We start from the raw sequence: 24,349 nt of genomic DNA on the forward strand, positions 1-24,349 counted from the left end.
CCAGAATTCTTTTAGAGGCTTGATTTAATGTTGTCTCCATGTTAAAATCAGAAGAGCTCGAGAAACTTCCTGGCTTCTCTCTACCATCTTGGCTCCACTCCCCTCAGAAATAATCTTCAAAGATCTTTAGGCCCAGCACAAATAATCTTCTTTCTTTTTTATTGGCCCTGTCCACAAGTACTTATGTTCTGCCCTCCCCATCTTTATCACCTAGAAAGAACCCTTAGTGAAAGTCTGTTGAATTGAGTCTATTTGAGAACTATACATTTAGACTTTCCCCACAAATATGAGTTCCCTGGAAAACTACACATCAATAGTTGAGAAAAGAAACTTACATTTCTTTTAATCTCATGGACTAATTTCCATTAGTTATCATTTTAGACTCCAAACCTATGGGGCAGAATTTTTTTTCATGACTATATTAAAATGAGATATGGAAATGCACTAGATCTGAGGTCAAAGTGGCTCCACCAATTAGAATCTTTATGACCCTGGACAAGCCCCTTAACCTGTCTATGCTGGCCTCAGTTTCCTGATTTGGAAAATGAGAGTGTCTTCCAGACCTAAATCTACAATCTCATGTTCCTACTTGGCTTTAAGGCACATAAATCTTGTATTAACTATTCAGGGGAGAAGCTTGAGGCAGATGTAGGGAGGACAGGATAATACAATCTAGCATTAGGGTCAATAAGGGCTCTACTTCTGTGTGTGTTGGGGGGAGGCAGAGGTAGTGTGTGTGTGTGGGAACCTAGGGGAGAGCCAGAGATCAAAGAACAGCCAGAATTTCTTTGGAAGTTAGTGTGTGGAATATTCTCCAGCAGCTGTTTGATCTGTGACTATCCTCACCTCACACTTCCCTCCTCCCACATTTAACACTTATCAGTCCAGAGACAAGACTCCCTCCTATCTGTTTTTCCTCTCATCCTCTTATGTGACCTCCTAACAGACAATTTTTCTTCTTGCCTCACCAACAAATCTCTGGTCAAATTATTCATAGGCTTCTAGTCTATTAGAGCTAGAGGGATTTTTAGAAATAAGTTAGTTCACCCCTCTTCCACTGAAAATTCATTATGAATATCTTTGGGGCATCTAAGTGGCACAGTGGATAGAGCATTGGGACTAGAGTCAAAAAGACCTGAGTTCAAATCTGACCTCAGATACTTAGTAGCTGTGTGACTCTGGGCAAGTCATTTAACTCTGTTTGTCTCAGCTTCCTCATCTGTATAAAGGAACTTGAGAATGAAATGGAAAACCACTGCCATATTTTTCCAAGAAAATCCCAAATGGGGTCACAAAGACTCTGGCATGACTTAAACAATTAAATAACAACAATATTAACATCTTTGGTTTTTATACCGCTCTCCCCAGGAAGTCTTCCCTTGAAACAAAGAATAAGAGGAAAAAGGATTCAACAAAACTCACCAACATCTTAACGCATCTGACAGTATATAAACTAATCCATATTCATAATCCCACACCTCTATATGGAAGGAAGGGGCTTACATTTTTTCATCTCTTCTTTGGAGCCAAGCTAGGTCATTTTAATTGCACAGATTTGCTGTTGTTTCCATTTACATAATTGTAGTCATAGATATTATTTTCCTAGTTATGCTCACTTCCTTCTATATCAGTTCATATAAGTGTCCCCTCATTAAAGTGTTCATATTCATCACAGCTTATGGAACAATAATATCCCATTGCATTCATACACCACAATTTGTTTAGTCATTCCTGAATCATTGGGCATCTAATTTGTTTACAATTGTTTACAATTCAAAAACAAAAGATGTTTCTATCAACATTTTGGTGTATATGGGAACTTTTTTTCTGTCTTTAACCTTCTTGGGATTTATGTTTAGCAGTGGGGACATTTTCATCACTTTTCTTAAGAATAATAAAAAATTGTTTTCTGCAATGTTTGAACTGATTCACTATTCCATCAAAAATATATCAGTGTGCCTGTCTTTCAGCAGTCCCACCAGCATTGACTATTTCTATCATTTGTCATCTTTGCCAACTTGCTATTTCCCATTCATTTTAAAGATGAGGAAAGTGAGTCCCAGGAATAATTGATGAATTACTCAAGATCACAAAGCAAGTGAATGACTTTCACATCTTCTAACTCCAGGCTTAGTGTTTTTCCCCCACTATACTATGCACCTTTTATCCCTAGACTACTACCTCAATCATCCCTAATAGGGTTACAGACCCTCAGGGAATTGTATTGCATGTCTCTACCTTCAGAAAGACAATTCACACATTTTTATACAAATTAAATTCAGTTAAAATTAGCATTAAGGTCAGCCTTGATTCACTGAGGAACTACTGCTTTATTAACATTAGTCAAGTATATTAATTTTTTTTAAAGGAGAGGAGAGGACTAAAAACAAAGGTGCTTTTTAACTTCATATTGATTTTTTTTATTAAGATGTACAGATGTTGCTATGATGACAATGACAAGCCATGCTGTTTTTGATCTAAGAGGCAAGGGACAGCTATTAAATATTTTGGTATGTATTTAGTTCATTCAGTTAGGTAGAGCCTGATACTAATGGGATCAAGGTCAAAGGTTTAGATCCTGAAATAGTCAGCTTTGCTGAAAATTCACCAGATTAGGGGCGGCCAGGTGGCACAGTGAGTAAGAGTGCTGGTCCCAGAGTCAGGAGACCCGGCATCGGTTCCAGCCTCAGATACTTAACACCCACACAAAATAACTGGCTGTGTAACCTTGATCAAGTTACTTAACCCCAATTGCTTTTAAAAAAAAAGATTCACCAGATTACCAAAAGGAATCCATGACACACACAAAAAAGTTAAGATCACAGTCTAGCCCCTCAGTTTATAGATGAGGAAAATGAAGCCCAGATAGAGGACATTACTTGCTGCAGGTCATAAAGATAAGTAGAAAGGTCTATGACCAGTAAATTCTTTCCCCTACACCAAGTCATAAGGATAGTGTCTTCAGCAATCTGGGTCCAGATTTGTGATTTCATTGCATGGGGAACTTCTCTTGGGGAAATTTCCCCTCTCTCTACCATGGCAGATCAACAATTATTCTGTAACTTAGTGTCTTAACTCAAGTATTCAGTAAAATAGGAAATAAGTATTTAACCTCAATACAATTTCTTCTTAATTGATAGCCACCCATCTGTAATTTATAGTCTCAGAGAGATGCCTGGGGCACCAAGAGATTAAGTGACTTTTCTAGAGTAACATCACCAGGATGCGTCAGATGCAGAATTGGAACCCACTCTGGCTCACTTTGAGGCCTACTAGATCACAGCTGCCTCTGGCTACTTATTATTAGGTGCTTAAGAAGCTTACTGCTGAATTGAAGTACATTATGAGGACTTAATGAATATTAAGAACAAAGGAGCAATGACTGACTGACTCTTACTATTAATTTGTAAGTGTTTACCTGTGTGGGAGCTGCCACTTTATGGATAACTTGAAAGTGGTTCTGTAACTAGGGGTAGCAGTCTCTGCAGAGGTCAAGAACAAGAAGCTCCTTGTCCCCTACAGTATGCCCTTATAATGCCCTATTGACCTTGACCTTGATGATGTAGGCCTCACTTTTATGTCACTTATGGGGGGTCCCTTGCTACAATCCCCATAGCTACTCTGGATGACCTCGACCAGTATACAATGGGAGCATTCCAGGATGCTGGGTTTTCCATAACCTCATGTCAGTTTAAATCACTGCCCTCAAAACCCTGGCCAAGCTTAGGGACCTCTGAGGCCAGCCTGATGCAATATTTCAGGGGTGGCTGCACTAGTCTACTAAGTAACTCAAAGAGATAGAACTAGGATGTTAATTATTAGTGGAATGATCAGATTTTAGGCCTGAAGAGTCTGCTAATGGGGGAGCCATGAGGTATTCCACTGACTGATTTATTATGAGCTAACTCTCCAAAATCAAGAAGTGGAGGGAATGAGGATTATATTGTTAACATATTTATTTTCTAAACCCAGAGTCAAATATGGTGCATTAGCAGAGTTCTTACTAGCTGTGTGATCCCAAGTAAGTCACTTAACCTCTGTTTATCTTGATCCACTGGAAAAGGAAACGGCAAACCATTTCAATATCTTTGCCAGGAAAACCCGATGGACAGTATGGTCCACTGAGTCAGACATGACTGAAAGACTGAACAACAACAAACAGTACAATAGGCGCAAAACAATGGAACATAGTTCACCCCACTCGTTCTGGAAGTTGTCAGGACTCTCTGAAGGACCATGAAACACGGAGTTTATAGACAACACATGCTGATTCTCCCAGTTTCAATGGAGTTTTTCCATTTGCTGAAAATCCATGACTAGTCATGTCAAGCTATCAGGAAGCTTTGGTCCATACTGGGAAAGGGTCAAAGGCAACAATATTTATCTCCCTTTTTCTATTCTTTAGGTAAAAGTACAACCCAAGTAGTGTTTGCATTGTAGGAGGACTGGGTATCTATTTATTTATTTGGCAATCAAATAAGACAGCTAGTGGCCTAGTAGATAGAGTACTGGCCTGAGTAGGCAAGACTTGAATTCAAATCTACTCTTACTACCTTGACAAAAAAAAACTCAACAAAAAGTGGACAATACCACCTACCTTGAAGGGTTATTGTGAGGATCAAATGAAGTGATATTGGTAAAAAAAGAAAGTGTTTATCACAGTGCCTGGCACATATTAACACCATATAAATGCTCATTCCATTGCCTTCCCCTAATCAGCATAGAGTAGGCATTGCTAATGAAATTTACTTGGGGAAAAAGAATGGTTGGCTACAACCAAAACTTGTGACTTTACATTGTCATCGATGGCTTGGCGAAATGATGGCACCATGATAGGGTAACTTTCACTTTAAAAAAAAATCTTTATTTTTTCTTTATGCTTTGACTCCATTTTTACTTGTCTGGACAGTGGCTTTAGATCCACTGTGGAAAAATGGAAAGGATAAGAGCCATCTGGTGGCCAGACCAAGCATTCTAACATTCCTTGGAATATCAGTAAGGGAGAAGAGAGTACCCTTAATGTAGTTGAGAGTATAGTATAACATTCCAATTGGGCATTTCTGTGGTTAAATAGGTTCTTTTTTTCCACAGTATGTGTTCCTTTGCCCACTTTACTCTGCCTTGCCCTCCGTCAAAATGTTCTACCTTTAATATTCCTAATATATGCCATCATGGTTTGCATTGAGAGGTATCATGGAGTCTGAGGATAGCAAGTGATCTGGGTTCAAGTTCAAGTTGGTCTTGGAAATGAAATGGCTATGTGACCCTGAGGAAATCATTTCACCTTTCAGGTAACTTGTTAGGACTATAAATTACAGTTGTTCAGTCATTTCCAGTCCTGTTTGACTCTTCATGACTCTTTTTGGGGTTTTCTTAGCAAAGATACCAGAGTAATTTACCATTTGCTTCTCCAACTCATTTTATAGATGAGGAAACTAAGGCAAGCAGGGTTAAGTGACTTGACCAGGGTCGCACAGCTAGTAAGTATCTGAGGCTTAATTTTAATTTAAAACTTACTGACTTCAGGTACTATGCCACTTAAGTTGCAGAAAAGTTGCCTATCTGACCAACTCCCCTCACCCCTTAAGGCAAAACAAAACAAAAGCCAAAAAATTTGCATTTAAGGTCAATATTTAACCTGTGGCTTACTGACTACCAAGGTACTTTTAAAAAAAAAAATCTAATTTTCAAGTAATTTTTAATCCATACAGATAGCTTAGAGAATCAGTCTAGAAATAAACATCCTAGCATTTCAGAACTTAAAAGTTTCTTTTTCAAAACTGCTCTTCTATTACCCTATCATTACAGCTGGTTGGTTAGCCATTTCAGTCGTGTCTGACTCCTTGTGTCCCCATTTGGGGTTTTCTTGGTAAAGATACTGGAATGGTGTGCCATTTTCTTCTCTAGCTCATTTTATCTATGAGGAAATTGAGGCAAATAGTGTCAAGTGATTTGCCCAGGGTCACACAAGCTAGTAAGTGTCTGAGGCCAGATTTGATCTTGAGGGGATGAGTCTTCATGACCAACGCTCCAGCCACTGTACCATCTAACTGCCTCTCTCTTCCCTTTTAGGGGAAAGGAAAGAAAGCTCAGCCAATAGGGCTTGAAGCCTCAAACTCTCCGAGACCAAGCCATTGCTTTTGTCAAAACAGCAAAGCCTAACCTACCTTAGAGAAGGGTGATAGGGTTATCAATCATTATCTGATTCCCTGATTTTGGCAATAAAACTAAGTAAGCACAAATATCGGTCCCACTTGAGCTCCCATTAAGCCCTAAGTATTTTAGTTACAAAGCCATGTGTTTGACTTTTCACCTAAGAGAACAAAATGGAATCTGCTTACGAGATTTTCTAAAAATAAAATCCCCTGAAATATCCCTGCCTTTGGATATGCTGATCTTATTTTTTTTTAATTTACTGAATACCCTAATTCAATTCATATTTTAATTTAATTCTTAAATTTGTGTAATTGCCACACTCTCCAAAACATCTAATAGCATTATCTTATCAGGGAAGGATCATATTCTGATGAACTTTAGAGGTTTTACATGCTGCATCATGAGCTGAGTCTATACATGCAAGATGATGGGACCAATGCACAGCTGCTCTAACCACTTGGTAATTCATGTGGTTTACTCCTAGTGGCTATTTATGTGTATTGGGAGCAAGGCCCAGATGAACACTTCTGCTGTGTCAGGGTCCTGGTCCCTTCTCACCAAACCTGCTCCTCTGCTCTGACTGGCAGTGATCCTTGTAAAACTAATTTCCCTTATACCCGCCAAGAGCTGGGCCCACTTATACATTCTAGTACTCTATCTTCAGATGAGAAATGGGCCATTCAGATATACAAGCCTGACACCTTAATCTTAAGCAATCAAGCAATCCCTCAAAAGGGCAGACTAAGTGGGAGAGAGTCTTGGAAAGTCCTTTGATAAAGCCAAATGACATCAGAAAATTGACTTGGAGACTTCATTGCACACTCTGGATCTTGCATAAAATTATATCCTATTCCAGAAATTGGAGCAAGTGTGATTTTCAGATAAAGCACTGAGGAGGAAGTGCCTGGAGGTGGGGGGGGGGAGGGGAGGAGAGGCTTAGACTTTAGCTACCTCTTCTTCCCTTTGCCTTTAATCAGAGGAGGAGGATCCAAAACATGTTGGGCCTCTCCTCTTCCCCTCTGTCTTAAACATCATCTCTGGATCCCCTGGGGGCAGTGTATGCATCACTGGGAGCCACTGACAGACTGAACTCACAGTTCTTCAAGGAGAGACCATATGCTGCCCAAGAGGGCGATTTCTTGAACATCCCACAAATGGAAGAAAATGACTCCCAGTAACCAGGAGTTTTGTTACCCTGCTGCCACCTATGCTTTCTAAACCTGAGTCCATTTCCTCCGTGTCTTATGGGAAAATATGTCCCATACTTGGTGATGTTTTGTAGTAACTGTTCATGCTGGATCATTTTAGGAAAAAAAAAAAACGTTGTTTAGGTTTTTTTTTCAGTCATGTCTCACTTTTTTTGATGCCTTTGGGGATTTTCCTTTGGAAAGATAATGGAGTGGTTTCCCATTTCCTTCTCCAGCTAATTTTACAGCTGAGGAAACTGAGGCAAACAGGGTTAAGTGACTTGCCCAGGGTCATACAGCCACTATGTGCCTGAGACTGGATTTAAACTCAGGAAGAGGAGTTGTTCTATCTCTAGGCCTGTTCTATCTCTAAGCACCCCAGCGTCCCCAGGATGTCTGCCAACACAGGTTCTTAGATCTGCTTAGATAAAGGAAAGCAACTCAAAATGGGTTAACAAGCTTACTTTAATCAGTCAAATATGTATCGTTTATCTAGTTCAGGGAAAAAGGTCAGCACCTCGAACTTCAGAATATACAGACAGAATGATCAAGTAGACAGTTTTCAAACTGTCCAACCATTACATCCATACCAAATCAACATCTGGATTTTTCAAAGCTGGGGGGGCTCTCAACGATGGCTTCCCAGAGTCTCATCAGATCAAATCACAGAACACTTCTCAAAGTGAGCCCCAAAGCAAAGGTACACATCAGGGCTTATATAGCCTTCTCCTGGCTCAGAGAATGTAACAACCTTATTGACTCACTAGCCAATCAAAAAGTATCTACTGAAAAACCCCAGGCTCCAAGTGCACTTTAGCCTAGGGGCAGGGAAGATCTTTAAATTTGCATTTCCATTACACTGTACTACCTGACTACCCTAGGAAAAAATCCACTTTCTAAAAACTACTAAATAAACTGACTAAATAATTCTCATCTGGTAATCTTGGGGATTCACACCAATGGGGGCTCAAATCTATAGCATTAAAAATCATCTCTGACTCCTTAGAGGGTACCAGGAGAATTCTAAAGGAGAAATATCATCAGGTTAGTTCTGGGAACATAACTCTGTGTGGGTGGAAGTCTTTTTATCAATGCTTTCCCAAACTAGATTGCTTTATGAGAAAGGAATAGCACATAGTTTCTTAAAATATCCAGAATAGGTTTACACCACAATACTTTGTCTCCCCACCATGGGTTCTGGTTTACAGACATAATACCAGAACATTGACCTCCCCCACACTCTCTCTCACCTGCCAAAGATGTCCAACTGGAGGCCAGCAGGCAGCTGACCAAACCTGAGTGCAAAGAGAAGTAAATTAAAATATAACTGGGAAATGTTTCACAAAATAAACTAAAATATGATGCAACATAGATAATGTTAATTTGTGGTTTTCTAAGTCAATATTCTGACTCACAGAGCTCTAGTTACTATTCAAGTTTTACACTTCTGCAGCAGAGGCATGCAGTTTTCACTAGGTCTTAATATTCCTGGGCACTCCTTCCCCCATCCAAGGCATCCATCTCCCTTCCCCTTTCTCTTACTCCTCATTTACATTACTCCGCTCAGGGCTCATTCAGTCACTAACCAAAATAGTATATTGTGTCCATGCCTACTCAGTCTTGAACATCAAGACTCCTAAATACATTCACAAAACTGTGGACAGCTGCATCCTGGCACAGTCTCTGTAGTCTCTGTCTACCTTTCAACCTGGAGGTTCCCAGAATCTCACATAATTCACTGTGTGGACAATAGTTCCCAACAGGCCTGCCCCTTTAAGGAACAGAAGGTGCTACCCTGCAAGTCACATGTTGAACATGGGCTTCTGAGGGCCACCAGTGGTCATTCCTTCTAAAGTCTGTTATCTCAGATAGGACACTGGCTTCTCTGTCATTTGCAACTGTGGTTTCTTATGGAATCACTGTGTCCTTCCAGAGTCATTTCTGTCCAATCTCAGTGAATGATTACTACTAACTGTTTGATCTTCAAAGGGTCACAGACCCTAGGATCATAGATTTAGAACCGTAAAGGACCTCATAAGCTAACAACAACAATAATACTTTTTTGTAGATTTTTAAGGTTTGCAAAGCACTTTATATTATCTCATTTGAGATAATATACAAAACAACCCTGTGAGGTAGGTACTATTATTATTCCCATTTTACAGATGAGGAAACTAACACTGAGAAAGATTGAAATCACTTGCTTAGGGCTACTCAACTATTTTTTTTTAAGCAATGGGGGTTAAGTAACTTGCTCAAGGTTACCTGGCCAGTTATTTCTGGGTGTGGTGCTAAGTATCTGCAGCTGGATTTGATCCCCAGGTCATCCTGACACTGGAGCCCATGCTCCTACTTGCTGAGCCACCTGGCTGTCCCTGGGCTACCCAACTATTAAGGGCTTGAGGCAGAAATTGTACTGGTCTTTCTTTCTGACTTCAGTTACAGTACTCTATTCACTATAACACCCATCTCTCTAACATTTCCATTTTACAGATGAGGAATCTTTGTTTAGTAGAATTATCACCGCCTATGAGGTCCAAAGGAGGAGTGATCATTGCTGATTGAAACTGAAGCCCATCAAAGCTTTTCTAAGAAAAACCTGGAAAGACTTATATGAACTGATGCTGAGTGAAGGCGAGCAGAACTGGGAGAACACTGTACACAGTAACAGCACATTGTGCAACGACTAATTTTCATAGACTTGAGTCTTCTCAGCAATGCAAGGATCCCGAAATGAAAGGAAACTCCCGAAGACTCATGATGGAAATTGCTGTCCACATCCACAGAAATAACTATGGAGTCTGAACGCAGAATGAAGCATACTATTTTCTCTCTCTTTTATTGCTTTGTTTCTTCTTTCTCCCATTGGTTTTAATACTTCTTTACAACACGACTACTATGAAGATATGTTTAATATGAATGTATATGTAGAGCTTATATCAGATTGCATGCTCTCTTAAGGAATCAGAAGTGGAGGGAAGAGGAGAAAATGAAAAACTCAAAAGCTTATGGAAGTGAATGTTGAAAACAAACAAAAAAAAACTTTTCTAAGATCACCTAAGTAGTGAGTTTCAGAAATAGGATCTGAACCCAACTTGGCTTATTCTAAATCTCTTCACACTATTTCTTGATCTGCTGAGTAATCTGTAAGGTGAAACTTTTCTCTCTCTGACTCTCTTTAGGGCAGTCAAGTAAATAGAGCACTGGTCCTGTAGTCAGGAAGACCTGAGTTTGAAAGTGACCTCGACCTCAGACACTAACTAGCTGTGTGACTCTGGACAAGTCATTTAACTTCTATTTGCCTCAGTTTCCCCAACTGTAAAATCGAGAGAATAAACGCACCTATTTTCCAGAGTTTTGTGAAAATTGAATGAGATAATATTGTAAAGTGTTTATCACAGACTTGGCAACTGAACGGATACAGAAGATGAGGAAAATGAAGAACCAAGGAAAACTCCTACATTGAAACTCTGAGTGACTGAGATGATAATAGTTGCCTCAACAGAATTGTGGTTTGAAGAGAAAAGATGGTCATTTCTACTTTGGATATATTGAGTGTGAGATGTCTATGGGAAATAAAGTTGGAGATGTCCAGGAAGCAGCTGGAGACTCAGAATTGGAGCTCAGGAGGGACATGAGAGATGAGTAAGTATATGGGGGCTTAGCTGCACAGAAATGATAAATATCGCTATGGGAGCTAATTACTATAAGCCAAAAAGAATTCTGAACACTTTGCATCTTTTCAGTCCATTTCTATCCTTCCTGCTACTTTGCTGGAACTGGAGACAATGGAAACATCTACCAGCACCACCTTGATCACCTTTCTGTCTGCGCACACTAGGCTTGCAGGAAATATTTGCTTCATGTCAACTTTGCTTTATTAAAGCTCATTTTTATGCTGATCAGCTTGGACACCCTCTGCAGCTGTTGAAGCTTTCCTTGGAGCTCTAGGATGAATGTCGTCATCTACAAAAAAGCAAATCATGAGGTGTTTTCTATCCAGCTTGATTTCCCTCTTCCCACGTTTTTTTCCCTCGTTCCCCAAAGTAACACTTCAAAAGGAGCCTTGAAGAGTTTCAGGGGACTGCTTCCCTTTGCCAACTCCTTTTGGCTGATGATCTGAAACAGGTCTGTGAACACCTTAATTTCAGTTCAGCATTTGGGGCTTATCTCCTCAGGAAAGTGGACATCTGCTGGATTTACTTCACCATTGTGGAATGTATTCATTGTTGTCACTCCTTACAGTGGCCCAAGGACAGGAAAGACAAAACTTTCTAATAATAAAAAATTCACTTTTATGTAGCACATATTTAGGTGTTTTCCTTACAACAGTCCTATGAGGTAGATAGTACAAGGACTATCATATTCATTTTACATATGAGGAAAATGAGGCACAGGAACATTTTTTTAAATGACTTGCCAGTGATCACATTGGGGAAGCTGGGTGGAAGAATGTTTAAAGCACTAAACCTGGAGTCAGGAAGACCTGAGTTCAAATCCAGTCTCAGACACTTACTAGCTGAGTGACCCTAGGCAAGTCATTTAACCCTATTTGCCTCAGTTTTCTCACCTGTACAATGATCTAGAGAAGGAAATGGCAAACCACTCCAGTATCATTGTGAATAAAAGCCCAAAATTGGTTCCAAAGAGTCAAACACTACTGAGTCTACCAAACAAAAAGGTCACACTGATGCCAGAGCCAGGATTCAAAACTAGATTTTCTTCTCCTCCTTCTTCCTTCTTCATCACTGAAGGTCTTCAAGAAGAAGATGGATGAGGGAGAAGCCATGGTGTCTGAGTCCCTTTCCCAAGCTGGATTTCTGTTTCCACTAAGACAGATATATATATATTAAGCCATTGGGGTTAAGTAACTTGCTCAAGGTTACACAGCCAGTTATGTCCGGGTGTGGTGCTAAGTGTCTGAGCCCAGATTCGATCCCCAGGTCATCCCAACACTGGGGCCGGTGCTCTTACTCGCTGAGCCACCTGGCCGCCCCTAAGCAATTGGGGTTAAGTAACTTGCTCAAGGTTACACAGCCTGGTGTTTCTGGGTGTGGTGCTAAGTGTCTGAGCCTGGATTTGATCCCCCAGGTCATCCCAACACTGGGGCCGGTACTCTTACTTGCTGTGCTACCTGGACGCCCCAAGACAGATATATTTTTGTAATCCTCCAGTGCCCTGCACATGAAGACTCAATAATCTTTGACTTTTTCTTTGTCATTCTTTGACATTGTCATGCTACATATATGTAACCTGTGGCTCAGAAGGTGACATGTAAAAATGACGGACTCTCCTGCCTGGTGGAACTCTCTATCTCCTTCTTGATGCAGGAGAGCTGCTTGCAAATGAAGAGGTGGGTAGATTTGCAGAACAAGAAAGCAATTACCATCACTGAGATGTCCTAAGTTGTCTTTCTTCACAAGCAAGACAGTCCTGGACACATTAGAAGCCTGGAAGACAAACTCCATGCAAGTTAATGCCTGACCCTCCCCTTGGGTGCTTTGTAGAATTCTACACTCATTTCTAGGTATGCACAATGAATCCCATCATTTCCTAGTCATTTCCCACCTTGTATATCTTTATCTGCTGCTGTAGCTCTCACAAGGCATACAGAATTTTTCCATAGTTGACATGTGGTACTTGGAATTTTAAATGAATGCAAGAGACATAGTAGTATTTTTTTTTTAAGCAATTGGGGTTAAGTAACTTGCTCAAGGTTACACGGCCAGGTGTTTCTGGGTGGGTGCTAAGTGTCTGAGCCCGGATTCGATCCCCAGGTCATCCAGACACTGGAGCCGGTGCTCTTACTCTCTGTGCTACCTGACTGCCCCAATTTTTTCTTTTTTTTATAGATGACATTCATTCACTGGGGATCTGTGAGGCACTAACCTTTCTTGTCCTCTAACACCACCCATAATGCTCCACTTCTGTTGCTGACCCCTGACATCCCATTTTTCCTCCTTCAGTTTCTGCTTCATCTCAGTTACTTCTTTGCAGCAAATGCCTCTGCATTTTTCATCATTGCTATGCAGGCCAGCTCTCATTTCCTGGCACAGATATTTTTAATCTTACTTCCCAACTTTCCCTTATGTTTATACCTGTGCTCTTCTCACCCTCATCTTTTCTGTAGCCTGATTCTCCTTTACTGCACTGGGAAAACTCTTTCATTGCATCCATTGGCGGCTGAGGCTAATTTTTTTGATGAAGCTCTCTTGGTCTTCACTGACTTGACTCTCTTTGAACTGAAAATCTTCCAACCTATGTTTCTGCATAAAAACAATATTCTCAGTGGGAACTTGGAGCTGTGTTTATTCAATTTTCTTTTGCAACGTCTAGGACAACTGTCACTCTAAGAGGCCAACATTTCAATCTGTTGCAAATGTTTCTTGCTTTAAAGACAGATATATCAGAGGGAAAACATCTCATGTCACTGAGGAAGACATCGATTTGCTTTTACGTCTTCCCAAAAGGCCTTCTCCTTACCTACAGGTGTTTCTTCACTTTCAAGAAATGTACTCATGACATTCAATCCAATTCAACAAACTTTTATTAAGTATTATCTGCAGGATTCTGTGACAGGAATATAAAAATAGATATAGTTGAACTTTATTCTCAAGGATCTTACAATCAAAAAAGAAAGAAACAATGTACACAGAAATAACTATGTTTCAAGGGACAGTGTGATAAGTGCAAAGAAGACCAGGCAAAAAGCTATGAGAAATTTGAGAAATGAGCAATCACTTTCAGCATTCTGAGGTGGGGGAAGAGTACATGTTGTGGGAAAAGTCAAGGAATATGGTCATTGGATCAGACTGAGAGCTGGAAGTCCACCTTCAGAACAAGAAATCTTACCTGATACAGAAAGGAGAGGCTATCCATCCATTCCAAGAAGAAAGGATGGTGTGAGCTGAGGCATGAGAAGAAGACAATATGAGAATGGAGGATATGATAGGAGGGTAACTACAGGGGACAAACTCAGCCAACCACAATCTTTGTTTATTGCACTTCCTTCTAAATTTCTGATCTATTTCTCATTGATTCTCCCTCCAATAATGGCATTAAAGTTGTCCTACACCACAATGTATTTCTCTGCAGTACTCTTTGTGATTTTGATAGAAATTTTCCATTTGTCTATCCTCTGCATGGAGAATTTCCTTATCAGCAAAAAGCCAATTCAGATCATAGGAAAAAGGAATAGTAAATGCAAAGAAACATCAGCAAATGAGATTCTGAGGAGTGCTAGGTTAGAATGGAGTGAAGAAAGGAAATTAGGTCTTTGATTTATCATTTTTGATGGCACTATCCTCTGCTAAAATCCTTTTCTGTTGCTAATATAGTACCCAAGAATCTTCTCCTACATAAGGCCCCTGAAAACAACCCCTGATTTCAAGCACACTATTGGTCAGTATTCACTCAAAACCTTAGCTATCAAGCCCCCACTGATGTCTTTCTTTTGCCAGCCAACCAGTAGGTATAATAGCTCAAAGCAAAAGACATTTAATTAAACAACATAGCAAAAATAAGTGACAAGACATTTGTCCTCATCTCCCCCACCCCATTTATATACAAGTATTTACTCAGAGTTTTTACACTGTCAGTGGGAAAGGGGATAGAGGCCTGGAATGTGTATAGCTAGCCGAGGAGGGTGCCATCGAACATGATAGCCCCATTTGCTATTTTGTATTTTTAAATAAATTTTCAGACCTAAGCAGGTCTTCAGCATTGTGTCTATCTTTTGAGCTAAGATCTTCTGTGGTCCCTCAGACTACTTCAGTTTAAACTCTTAACTGAATTATGATCATAAAATTCCTTTTTACTCCTAACATACCTCTAGGTACCAGTAAGTCCTCCTAGGAATTCTTCTTAGGAAAAAATGCATAGGAGTTTTTTGGAGCTATGGTAAGACGATTACTTTCAATACTCATCAGACTCCTGGTCTATGCAAATTACCTCAGGAGGAAAACTAAATGGGGTGAATAAATTAACTGGTGGGGCTAGAAAAAATCCTCCTACTTCCCGCCAGCAACCACATCATTATACTAACTTTCTCTGTAGCAGAAAGGTGACCCTGAATTCTTGAATATCACATCTGGGAGGCACAAACTCTGGTGTGTCCTATGAAGCTCAAAAGGATTTAAGTATCACATGGTGGCAGATGTTCTGTCTCTTAATCCAAGGACCAGATCCAATATTCTTTCTACAATAACCCTGCCTCATCATAAACACTGTAATGTAAGTTTCACATAGAATAATGAGAAATATTTCCTCTCATTCCCTTTACCCATCTCTGTAGCCCATACACCATGGCTAACCACCGTGTCAGCAAAACAGAACTATTGTATATTTGCTGACATTGTTCATTTTTCTACCTTGTCTGTTTTGTGTACTATTTCCTCCACTTAGAATGACACACTAAATTCATTTCTACTGATAGAAATATTATCTTCAAGACCAAGTTCAGGAGCCATTTCCTTCCCAGAACCTCCCTCGATCCCCTCAATCAGATCTTATCATCGTCTTCTATGATTTCTTGACATTTTGTCTCATCATATTCTAACACGTAGCTAAATTATTTTTGTACTTGCTCTCTCCCTTTACACCATTCCTCCCCACCGCCAGTGAAATTATAAACTTCTTGGTGTCAGGGATAGTATTTTATTCATCTTTATATCCCATGCAGGGCTGGCACAGTGCTTTGTACATAGTATTTCCTTGATAAATGTACACTGAGTTGATGAGCATTCAAGAATGACCTAAGGTGAATTGCTTTGTGAAGTGTCGTACCTATGGCATCACAAAGGTACAACAAGCCTTCACTGAGTGCTCAATAAATACTTGATGATGATGATAGTAATGATGATGAATTCATTCAAGAATTTACGGGCAAAAGCAAAGCAGGTCTTTCTTTGATTTAATGTGTATGGGACATTGGAGCAAAGAATTTGGAGCTGAGAAAGAATTTATAGGTTTTCTAGTTTAGTCTCCACATTTTATGGATGAAGGAACCCAGGTCTATAAAATGTGAATTGACTTGCCTAACATCACATAGGTAGTATGTAGCAGAACCAGCTTAATAAATGTTTATTTATTGATTGATTAACTACAAATCTAGTAATTCTTTCCACCATACTATGCCTCATGTACAATTGAGACATTAAACATTTGGCAAAAAGGAAAAGCCAGAAATAATTTTATTTAAATATTTTATATTGGAATACATATGACTATATAGTCAATGCATGTGGAATATGACAATTTTATAATTAATGTTCAACAATGGATTAATATCTAACAACCAACCTACCTAATAGACTGGCTAATGTTCATTTTGACACATTGGGTAGAGTGCCAGTCCTGGAGTCAGGAAGACTAATCCTCCCAAGTTCAAATCTGACCTCAGACATTTACTAGCTGTGTGACTCTAGGCAAGTCACTATACCCTGTTTGCCTCAGTTCATCATCTCTAAAATGAACTGAAGAAGGAAATGGCAAATCATTGTAGTATCTCTGCCAAGTAAACCCCAAATGGGGTCACGAAGAGCCAGAAACAACTGACAAAGACTGAACAGCAACAATGTCATTTTTCCATTAGCCAAAAGTGAAGAAAATATCCTACTGTATGTACCTCCTAATCCCATCTCATTCTGGATCCTCACTCCTGGTCACATGCAAACATTTTGAGAGTCTACATGATGCTAATGAAGGACATGAAATAGTGTGTATGAAGCATGCTTTGAAACACGTGTTAGTAATTAACCCAAATAGTGCATGTTTATGGATGCATGGGTAGTACCAAGGATAGGAAGGAGGGGTTGAGGTTACTGGGTCTCTGCCTGTATAAACCTCCTCAAGACTTACCTTATTTCTGGGCAGTTTTCCCAGGCAACCTTTGATTTTGTCTTGCAGGGTATAGAGCCTGGTCCACGCTGGTCCTAGGCCTCCTGCAAAGAGGGATATGGGATTCTGCTTCATTGTTTTAATCCTACTTTCCTATTCCTGAATTAAACACATGGCAGGCACTCTGTAATATTTTGAAGAGTTATAGAGCCAGCTTGGTGGCCCCTATCCATGGTGGCCCCATGTAAAATGGGGATAATGATAACACCCATCTCCCAGGGTTGTTACAAGAATTAGAAGGTGATGATATATGTACCATATTTATCACAATAACTACGGTGGTATTGTTATTGCTATTATTATTAATGCTATTGTTGTTATTAATTGTTATTATTGTTGTTGCTATTGCCATTACCAGTACCTACTGAGAAACACATGGAAAAAATTTTAAATATAGGGAAAGTTATAAATTTCCAAAATGTCTTATAGAATAGGTACCCCCTAAACTTAGCCGCAGCTAAGTGGGGCAGTGGATAGACTCCTGGTCCTGGAGTCAGGAAGACTCATCTTCCTGAGTTCAAATCTGGTCTCAGACACTTACTAGCTGTGTGACCCTGGGCAAGTCACTTAACTCTGCTTCCCTCTGTTTTTTCATCTGTAAAATGAACTGGAGAAGGAAATGTCAAACCACTCCAGTATCTCAGCCAAAAAACAAAACAAACAAAAAAAACCCAAATGTGGTTACAAAGAGTCAGAAAGGATTGAAAACAACTGAATAACAAAAGTAAACCTTTTAATCAGTGGCAGGCCAAGGTGTTCGCAAGCTTTAGGCAAGATTAGAAAACAATGCCCTCTGAGAGTTATCATCTGCTTTTACACAAACAACTTGACTCATCATCTAATAAATGCCTAAATTCCAAAATAGAGAGACACTTTCTGGCATTAAAATGATGAGCATTTACAAAAAAAAGTAATATTTAAAGGTACCGTGTTTCCCCGATAATAAGACCTATCCCAAAAATAAGCCCTCCCCTTACTGTGTAAGATTCCTCTAAAATAAGCCCTGCCCCGAAAATAAGCCCTATTGAGATTGCTACTGTAGTGAAGGTGATCCCCTGCGCTACACACTACATTACGGTACCCTCTGTATGCACCGTCCCCCCCCCCAGGTGAAACACACACCGCGCTCCAAGCTGCATCCAATCAGAGCTGCAGCAGTGAGCGCGTCATCCTGTTCTTCCCCAGTGATTTGCTTGCTGGCACCATTGAGAGCAGTGCCGCGGAGGAGAGCTGTTTATTAAAATTGCTGTCAATGTTCATTAAAATAAGCCCTCCCCTGAAAATAAGCCCTCTGGTGTTTTTCTGTCCAAAAAAAATAATAAGACAGTGTCTTATTATCGGGGAAACACGGTACCTATCCTGGTGCCTCACTTTCTTTCCTGCTCATTTTGATAGACTTGCTGGTTACCAATGTGGGCCTAATTTCTAGTGGCTGTCTTTATTGGAGGGAGATGCATTGGATCTCTCCATCCTCTGCTAGTCTCCTTCCCAAGTGAACCTCTTTGTTCTTGGCTCAAAGGCAGACTTGCTCAGCTGTAGCTCCCTTCCTCTATTTCTGGGACTGGTGCTTCTGGCCTCTGACTTCTAGGCTCATGTCCTATCTTTTTCTTATAATTTTTTTAATTTTTATTTTTTGCTTTTTGGAGGAGGGAGGGCAGGGCAATCTTGCCCAAGGTCACATGGCTAGTGTTTGTGTTAAGTGTGAGAGGCCAGATTAAATTCAGGTCCTCCTGACTGCAGGGCCGGTGCTCTATTCACTGAGCCATCTAGCCACCCCTCATGTCCCATCTTATTGCACTCATTAGTGGCACATTTCATTAGAGTGGTAACCTGGGAATTCTTATCTTAAGATGAGCATTAACTAAATAATCATAAAAATGTTGTTTTTATCAATTGAAAACATTTTTTAAAAAATTAACTAATGTGGTATATGAATGAAATGGGATACCATTGTGCTATAAGAAATGATGAACAGGTGGACTTCAGGAAAACCTGGAAAGATTTATATGAACTGATGCTCAGTGAGGGGAACAGAATCAGGAGAACGTTGTACACAGTTACAACGTGTGTGATGACTAACTTTGATAGTCTTGGCTCTTCTCCCCAATGAAGGGTTCTGGGCCAACTCCACCTGGCTCATGATAGAAAATGCTATCCACATCCAGAGAAAGAATTATGGAGTCTGCTATTTGCTCTCTCTCTTTTCTATTTTGTTTTGTTTCTTCTTTCTCTTGGTTCATTCCATTGGTTGTAGTTCTCCTTTATGACATGACTAATGTGAAAATATGTTTAATATGAATGTATGTGTAGAACTTATGTCATATTGTGTGGCATCTTGGGGAGAGAGAAGCAGAGGTAAAGAAAATTTGAAACTCCAAAGCTTGTGAAACTGAATGTTGTAAGCTAAAATAAAATAATTTTTTTAAATTAACTAGATTTTGCTTTAAAAATATGAACTTGCATACAACTTCCTTTATATAAACCCTTCCTTCCCTTAAAAGAGATTTGTCAATGAGTATTTTTTTAAGTTCCTACTATATACCAGGTCTTGTGCATACATTAACAAAGAATGAAATAATCTCTACTCATACAAAGCTTATATTCAAATGGGAGACACCATAAGCATATAAAAAATATGTTTAGTATAACATTGTTGACCTCATCATTTTGTTTAAAAAAAAATCTTTCCCACTGGATCCTTCTCTCCTAAGTACGCACTTTGCCAAATGATAAAGTTTTAAAGACTAATGACCAGAAATGGCTTCTTTATTTATTTATGATTTTTATTTTCCTTGTCCTTACTAACTGAAGTCCTAGAAAGCAAAGTGGCTAAACAAGTGAAAAAGGAAAACAAATAGTTGATATTTTCCTGTTGTGTTAGGCTAGAGTCCCTGGGCAGTAGTGGAGACCTCCCAGGGGTAGGAAGGAGGAGGGCAGAGAGTTTGCCTGACCCTCAGGGGAACTGGGTTCTGTCAATCAGAAACCTCACCCAATCAAGCCAGGCAACTACAGAAAGAGCCTGGAAGAGAACCTGAGAGGGGCTGTGGACCGCAGGATAACCTGAGCACTAGACAGGAATCCTTCTTCATACTTTTCCTGAGACATGCAGAAATGGAAAGTAGAAATAAGTAGGAAGTGAAACAGGAAGTAGTGGCGGCAGCACCTGCAGCTACTGGGATCCCCAGAGCTGGATTCCAGATTCTAGGCAGCTCCTCAGCAGCAAGATGGCTCCTAGCACGTGGCCTATAAAATGTGGTTGGCCATAACCACACATATGCCTATGGCTGTACATACACGCTTTTGGGTGAACCACAGGTGGAAAAAAGATGCCAGTGGAATCTTGAGGTTGTACAAAAGTCCCAAGCGAGAGTTTCATTTCAAAGGAAACTCTATGCCAACTTAGTTGCCCACATCTGTAATCCTTGCGTCCAGGATGGTTGAGGATTACAGAAGGAAGAAAAGTATCAGGAAGTAAAGGGGACTGTAGACCACACAGCACATTGTTTGCTGCTGTTTGTCCTTCATTTTTGAAGACGACCAATGACATCACAGGGTGATGTCTTGCCTTGTGTGTGAATTGGATTTAAGTGAGGCAGGGCTGCACAAAGTCATCAGCCTCTCTTTTGCAGTCATTGAAGTCCACTGGCAAGACCAAAGTCAGGATGACTGGTGAAGGCCTAGGATGCATTTGATAACCTTGGTGTCTTCAATGTCTGACCAAGCTCTTAAGTGCTCCATAGCACCCGCTTCAGTCACCTGCATAGCTATTGGAACTAACTAGATTTCTTTCTCAAAGACCAAGCCTTAAACACAATTCACTCTGGATTTCATGGATTGAACAAATAGTTCCCTACCCAAGTACCACTTAATGGTTATTTTTTGGGCCCTCCTGGCTCAGAGTGAATGTAAATACTAACTGTTTCTCTTCTGGCCAACAACCCTCCCAGTTTGATTTTTTTTTAATTAAAGGGATCATCCCTTGACTCTCTTCTAAAAGAGGTCTATTCACTGAATGGGCATTGCCTCACTCAAAGTGAGAATTCAGAAAGACCTTAGCTTAAAAGGGTCAGGGTCCCCCCCCCTCGCCCTTGTATTCTGGGCCATCTCCAATGGTCCTTATCATTGTCTGGCCCCTGAACCCAGATGACTCTGGAGGAAAAAATGAGGCTGGTGACCTTGCACAGCCCTCCCTCACTCAAATCAAAGTCAATTGCAAGTCATGTCATTATCTCCCTGATGTCATGGTACTCTTCGAGAATGAAAAACAAAACCACACACAACATACATTGGAACAAATTGTTCTCATCTCCCTATTCCACAGTGAAGTATTGCTGTGGTAGACATTCCCCTAACTCACCAATGGGTTTGAAGCCCATCAGTTACTCTCAACCTCATTTAGCTCCTGGTGTGCACGTGCTACAGCTTTTTGGAGCCATAGGTGAGGATTGGGCGAAAGGTGGACACCAGAGGTGGATGAGCATCTCTAAGAGGGACTTGGCAAGCCTCACTGCAAAGGTGCTAGTCTTCCCTGAACACCTGTATGTCTGTGGCAGATGAGGATTCATTGAAGGCATTAGATATGGTTACCCTGAAGAAAAGCAGACTCAGCAGGGCATATGATAGCTAGACCACTGCACAGGAAGACCTAAATTCAAGTTAGGTCTCAGGCAATTACTAACTGTGACCTTAGGCAAGTCATTGCCCCTTGGTGATGTTCTGTTTCCTTATCTAAAAGATGTGCAAAATAATAGCACTTACCTCCCAAGGCTACTGAGAGAATCAAATAAATAATAATTGAAGGATAGTTCATGGCACGTGGTAGGTATGGGAACACATGTAAATAAACACATATATTTAATGTTATATCTATATCTAAAAATGATTTAGCTATATATTTGTATACTATAGATATAAGGCTATTATAATTGCCTACCTTTTAGAATGCAGAAATTTAGGGGCTGTGGACCTCTAGAAGACAGAAATGCTAACCTTGTACCATGTCTTTCACAGACTGGCATCATCCATGTTCACTGGCTCTAATTATCCTAATAATCTCCTTCTGCAAGAAGCACAATACTTGACCCTGGACTTGTGGTTTAATGATTTTTTTTTCGTTTCTTTTTGCCTTTCTTTTCCTCCCTTAGGCTGTTAATTAACTGCAGAGTTGAGTTAGAAATGTCTCTATCCCGCAGTTTATTTGGCCTATCCCTGCTCCCAACGGTCTTAAAAATCCCAACACTTTAGAAAATACAAACTGAGTACAGACAACAGTGTCTAAGGAACTATTTTGCCTTCCTCCCATGCTTTCTTCCCTTAACCTTCTTTTATAATGGAAAAGTAGGGTGTATGAAGCCTAAATGAGACCCATCCCTGAAAAGCCACATGGAGGCATCAGACATGCTCAGGCTTCTATGCATGTTCTTGCAGAGTCTATGAAATGCAGGAAACTGTATTCTTTCCCATTTCAGATCAGGCTTTCTTCCAGATTAAGACATTAATTTCTTTCCACATAACTGTTGAACTAACACAAAGCAAATACCTCAGATTAACTTTGTTAATCCAGTTGTTAATTCATTTCAATTGCATCCAACTCTTTGATACCCCATTTGGAGTTCTCTTGGCAAAGATACTGGGGTGGTTTGCCATTTCCTTCTCTAGCTCATTTTACAGGTGAGGAAATTGAGGCAAACTGGGTTAAGTTATTTGCCCAGGGTCACACAGCTAGTAAGTGTCTGAGGTCATATTTGAACTCAGGTCTTCCTGACTCTCGGGCCTGACACTCTATCTACTGTAAATGCCCTCAATTTAGCTATTATCATCTATATCACTAACTCCCCTTTTTTGATGATCCAACAATGTAAATAAAGGAAACACCTCTGGACATGGAACCAGGAGACTTTAATTCTAGTCTTAGCTCACTAATAAGACATTTAGACTCCTCAGGTCTCACTTTCCTCACCCCTAAAATTGAGGGATTTGACCCAAATAATCTTTAATGTCCCTTCTAGCTCCAAAACTAATTCCTATTCTATCTCAAGTGAAAGTATAGTCTAGCCTTTCCCCCAACATGGCGCCGAAGGTGAAGAAGGAAGCTGTTGTCCCCCCAAGATGGAAGCCAAGTCCAAGGCCTTGAAGGCCAAGAAGGCAGTGCTAAAGGGTGTCCATAGCCACAAAAAGAAGAAGATCCGAACATCCCCCACCTTCCGGCGACCCAAGACACTGAGACTTCGAAGGCAGCCCAAATACCCTCGGAAGAGTGCCCTGTGGTGAAACAAGCTCTATCACTATGCCATCATTAAGTCTCCCTTGACCACTGAGTCTGCTATGAAGAAGACTGAGGACAACAACACCCTAGTCTTCATTGTGGACGTCAAGACCAACAAGCATCAGATCAAGCAGGCCATAAAGAATGTATGACATCGATGTGGCCAAGGTCAGCACACTGATCCTGCCCGATGGAGAGAAGAAGGCCTATGTCCGTCTTGCTCCAGACTATGATGCTTTAGATGTTGCCAACAAAATTGGAATCATCTAACTTGCTGTGTACCCATTCCACCTACAATAAAAATAAAGTTTTCCAGAATATTAAAAAAAAACTATAGTCTAGAAGAAAATTTTCTTTTCCATGCCCATCATTTTTATTTCTTAAGTCTAATATCTCAGCCCTGGTGCTTTTATCTACTGTTAGCCTGAAGAAGCAAAGCAGCACATACTCAAAAATGTCCTACAAGGAAGGAAGCCACACATGTAAGCAGTTTCTGCTCAGCAACAAGCCTGACTCCATAGACCACCTGTGAAAACTGGCCTCTTTACCTTATAGTTTATCTGTTTATATTTCCTCCATGATACTCACCCTTGCTCTCCTTCCACCTCCAATCCCCATGCGACTCACTGAGAGTCATTGAGAATATATTACATGGAGCTGATAAATGTTTATGAAGGAAGTCCTGCTTTAAGAAAGAATCAGGCCTGTCAACAAATAGTCCAATCAAAAAGAACAAAAAAGAATGTTTGTTGAAAGGTTTCTATAGCAGCATTGTATGTAGTTGCAAAAACAAAAACAAAAGCAATAAACTGGAAACAACCTAAGCATCCAACATTAGGGAAAT

At 40.2% G+C, this 24,349-nt stretch overlaps 1 protein-coding gene across 1 annotated transcript in view; it reads left to right on the plus strand.

The window, feature by feature from the left end:
• ADTRP (androgen dependent TFPI regulating protein) overlaps nt 1-23,510 on the plus strand; it is a 176,111-nt gene extending 152,601 nt beyond the window's left edge. Inside the window, 1 exon segment of the mRNA XM_069101357.1 lies at nt 23,320-23,510. Within this exon segment, the coding sequence (XP_068957458.1) occupies nt 23,320-23,510 (191 nt within the window).
• Nucleotides 23,511-24,349: the final 839 nt, after the last annotated feature.

The sequence above is a fragment of the Petaurus breviceps genome, unplaced genomic scaffold, assembly GCF_028583685.1.
Source record: "Petaurus breviceps papuanus isolate PSGF00001 unplaced genomic scaffold, PetGlider_PUasm1.0 458, whole genome shotgun sequence".
Classification (NCBI taxonomy): domain Eukaryota; kingdom Metazoa; phylum Chordata; class Mammalia; order Diprotodontia; family Petauridae; genus Petaurus; species Petaurus breviceps.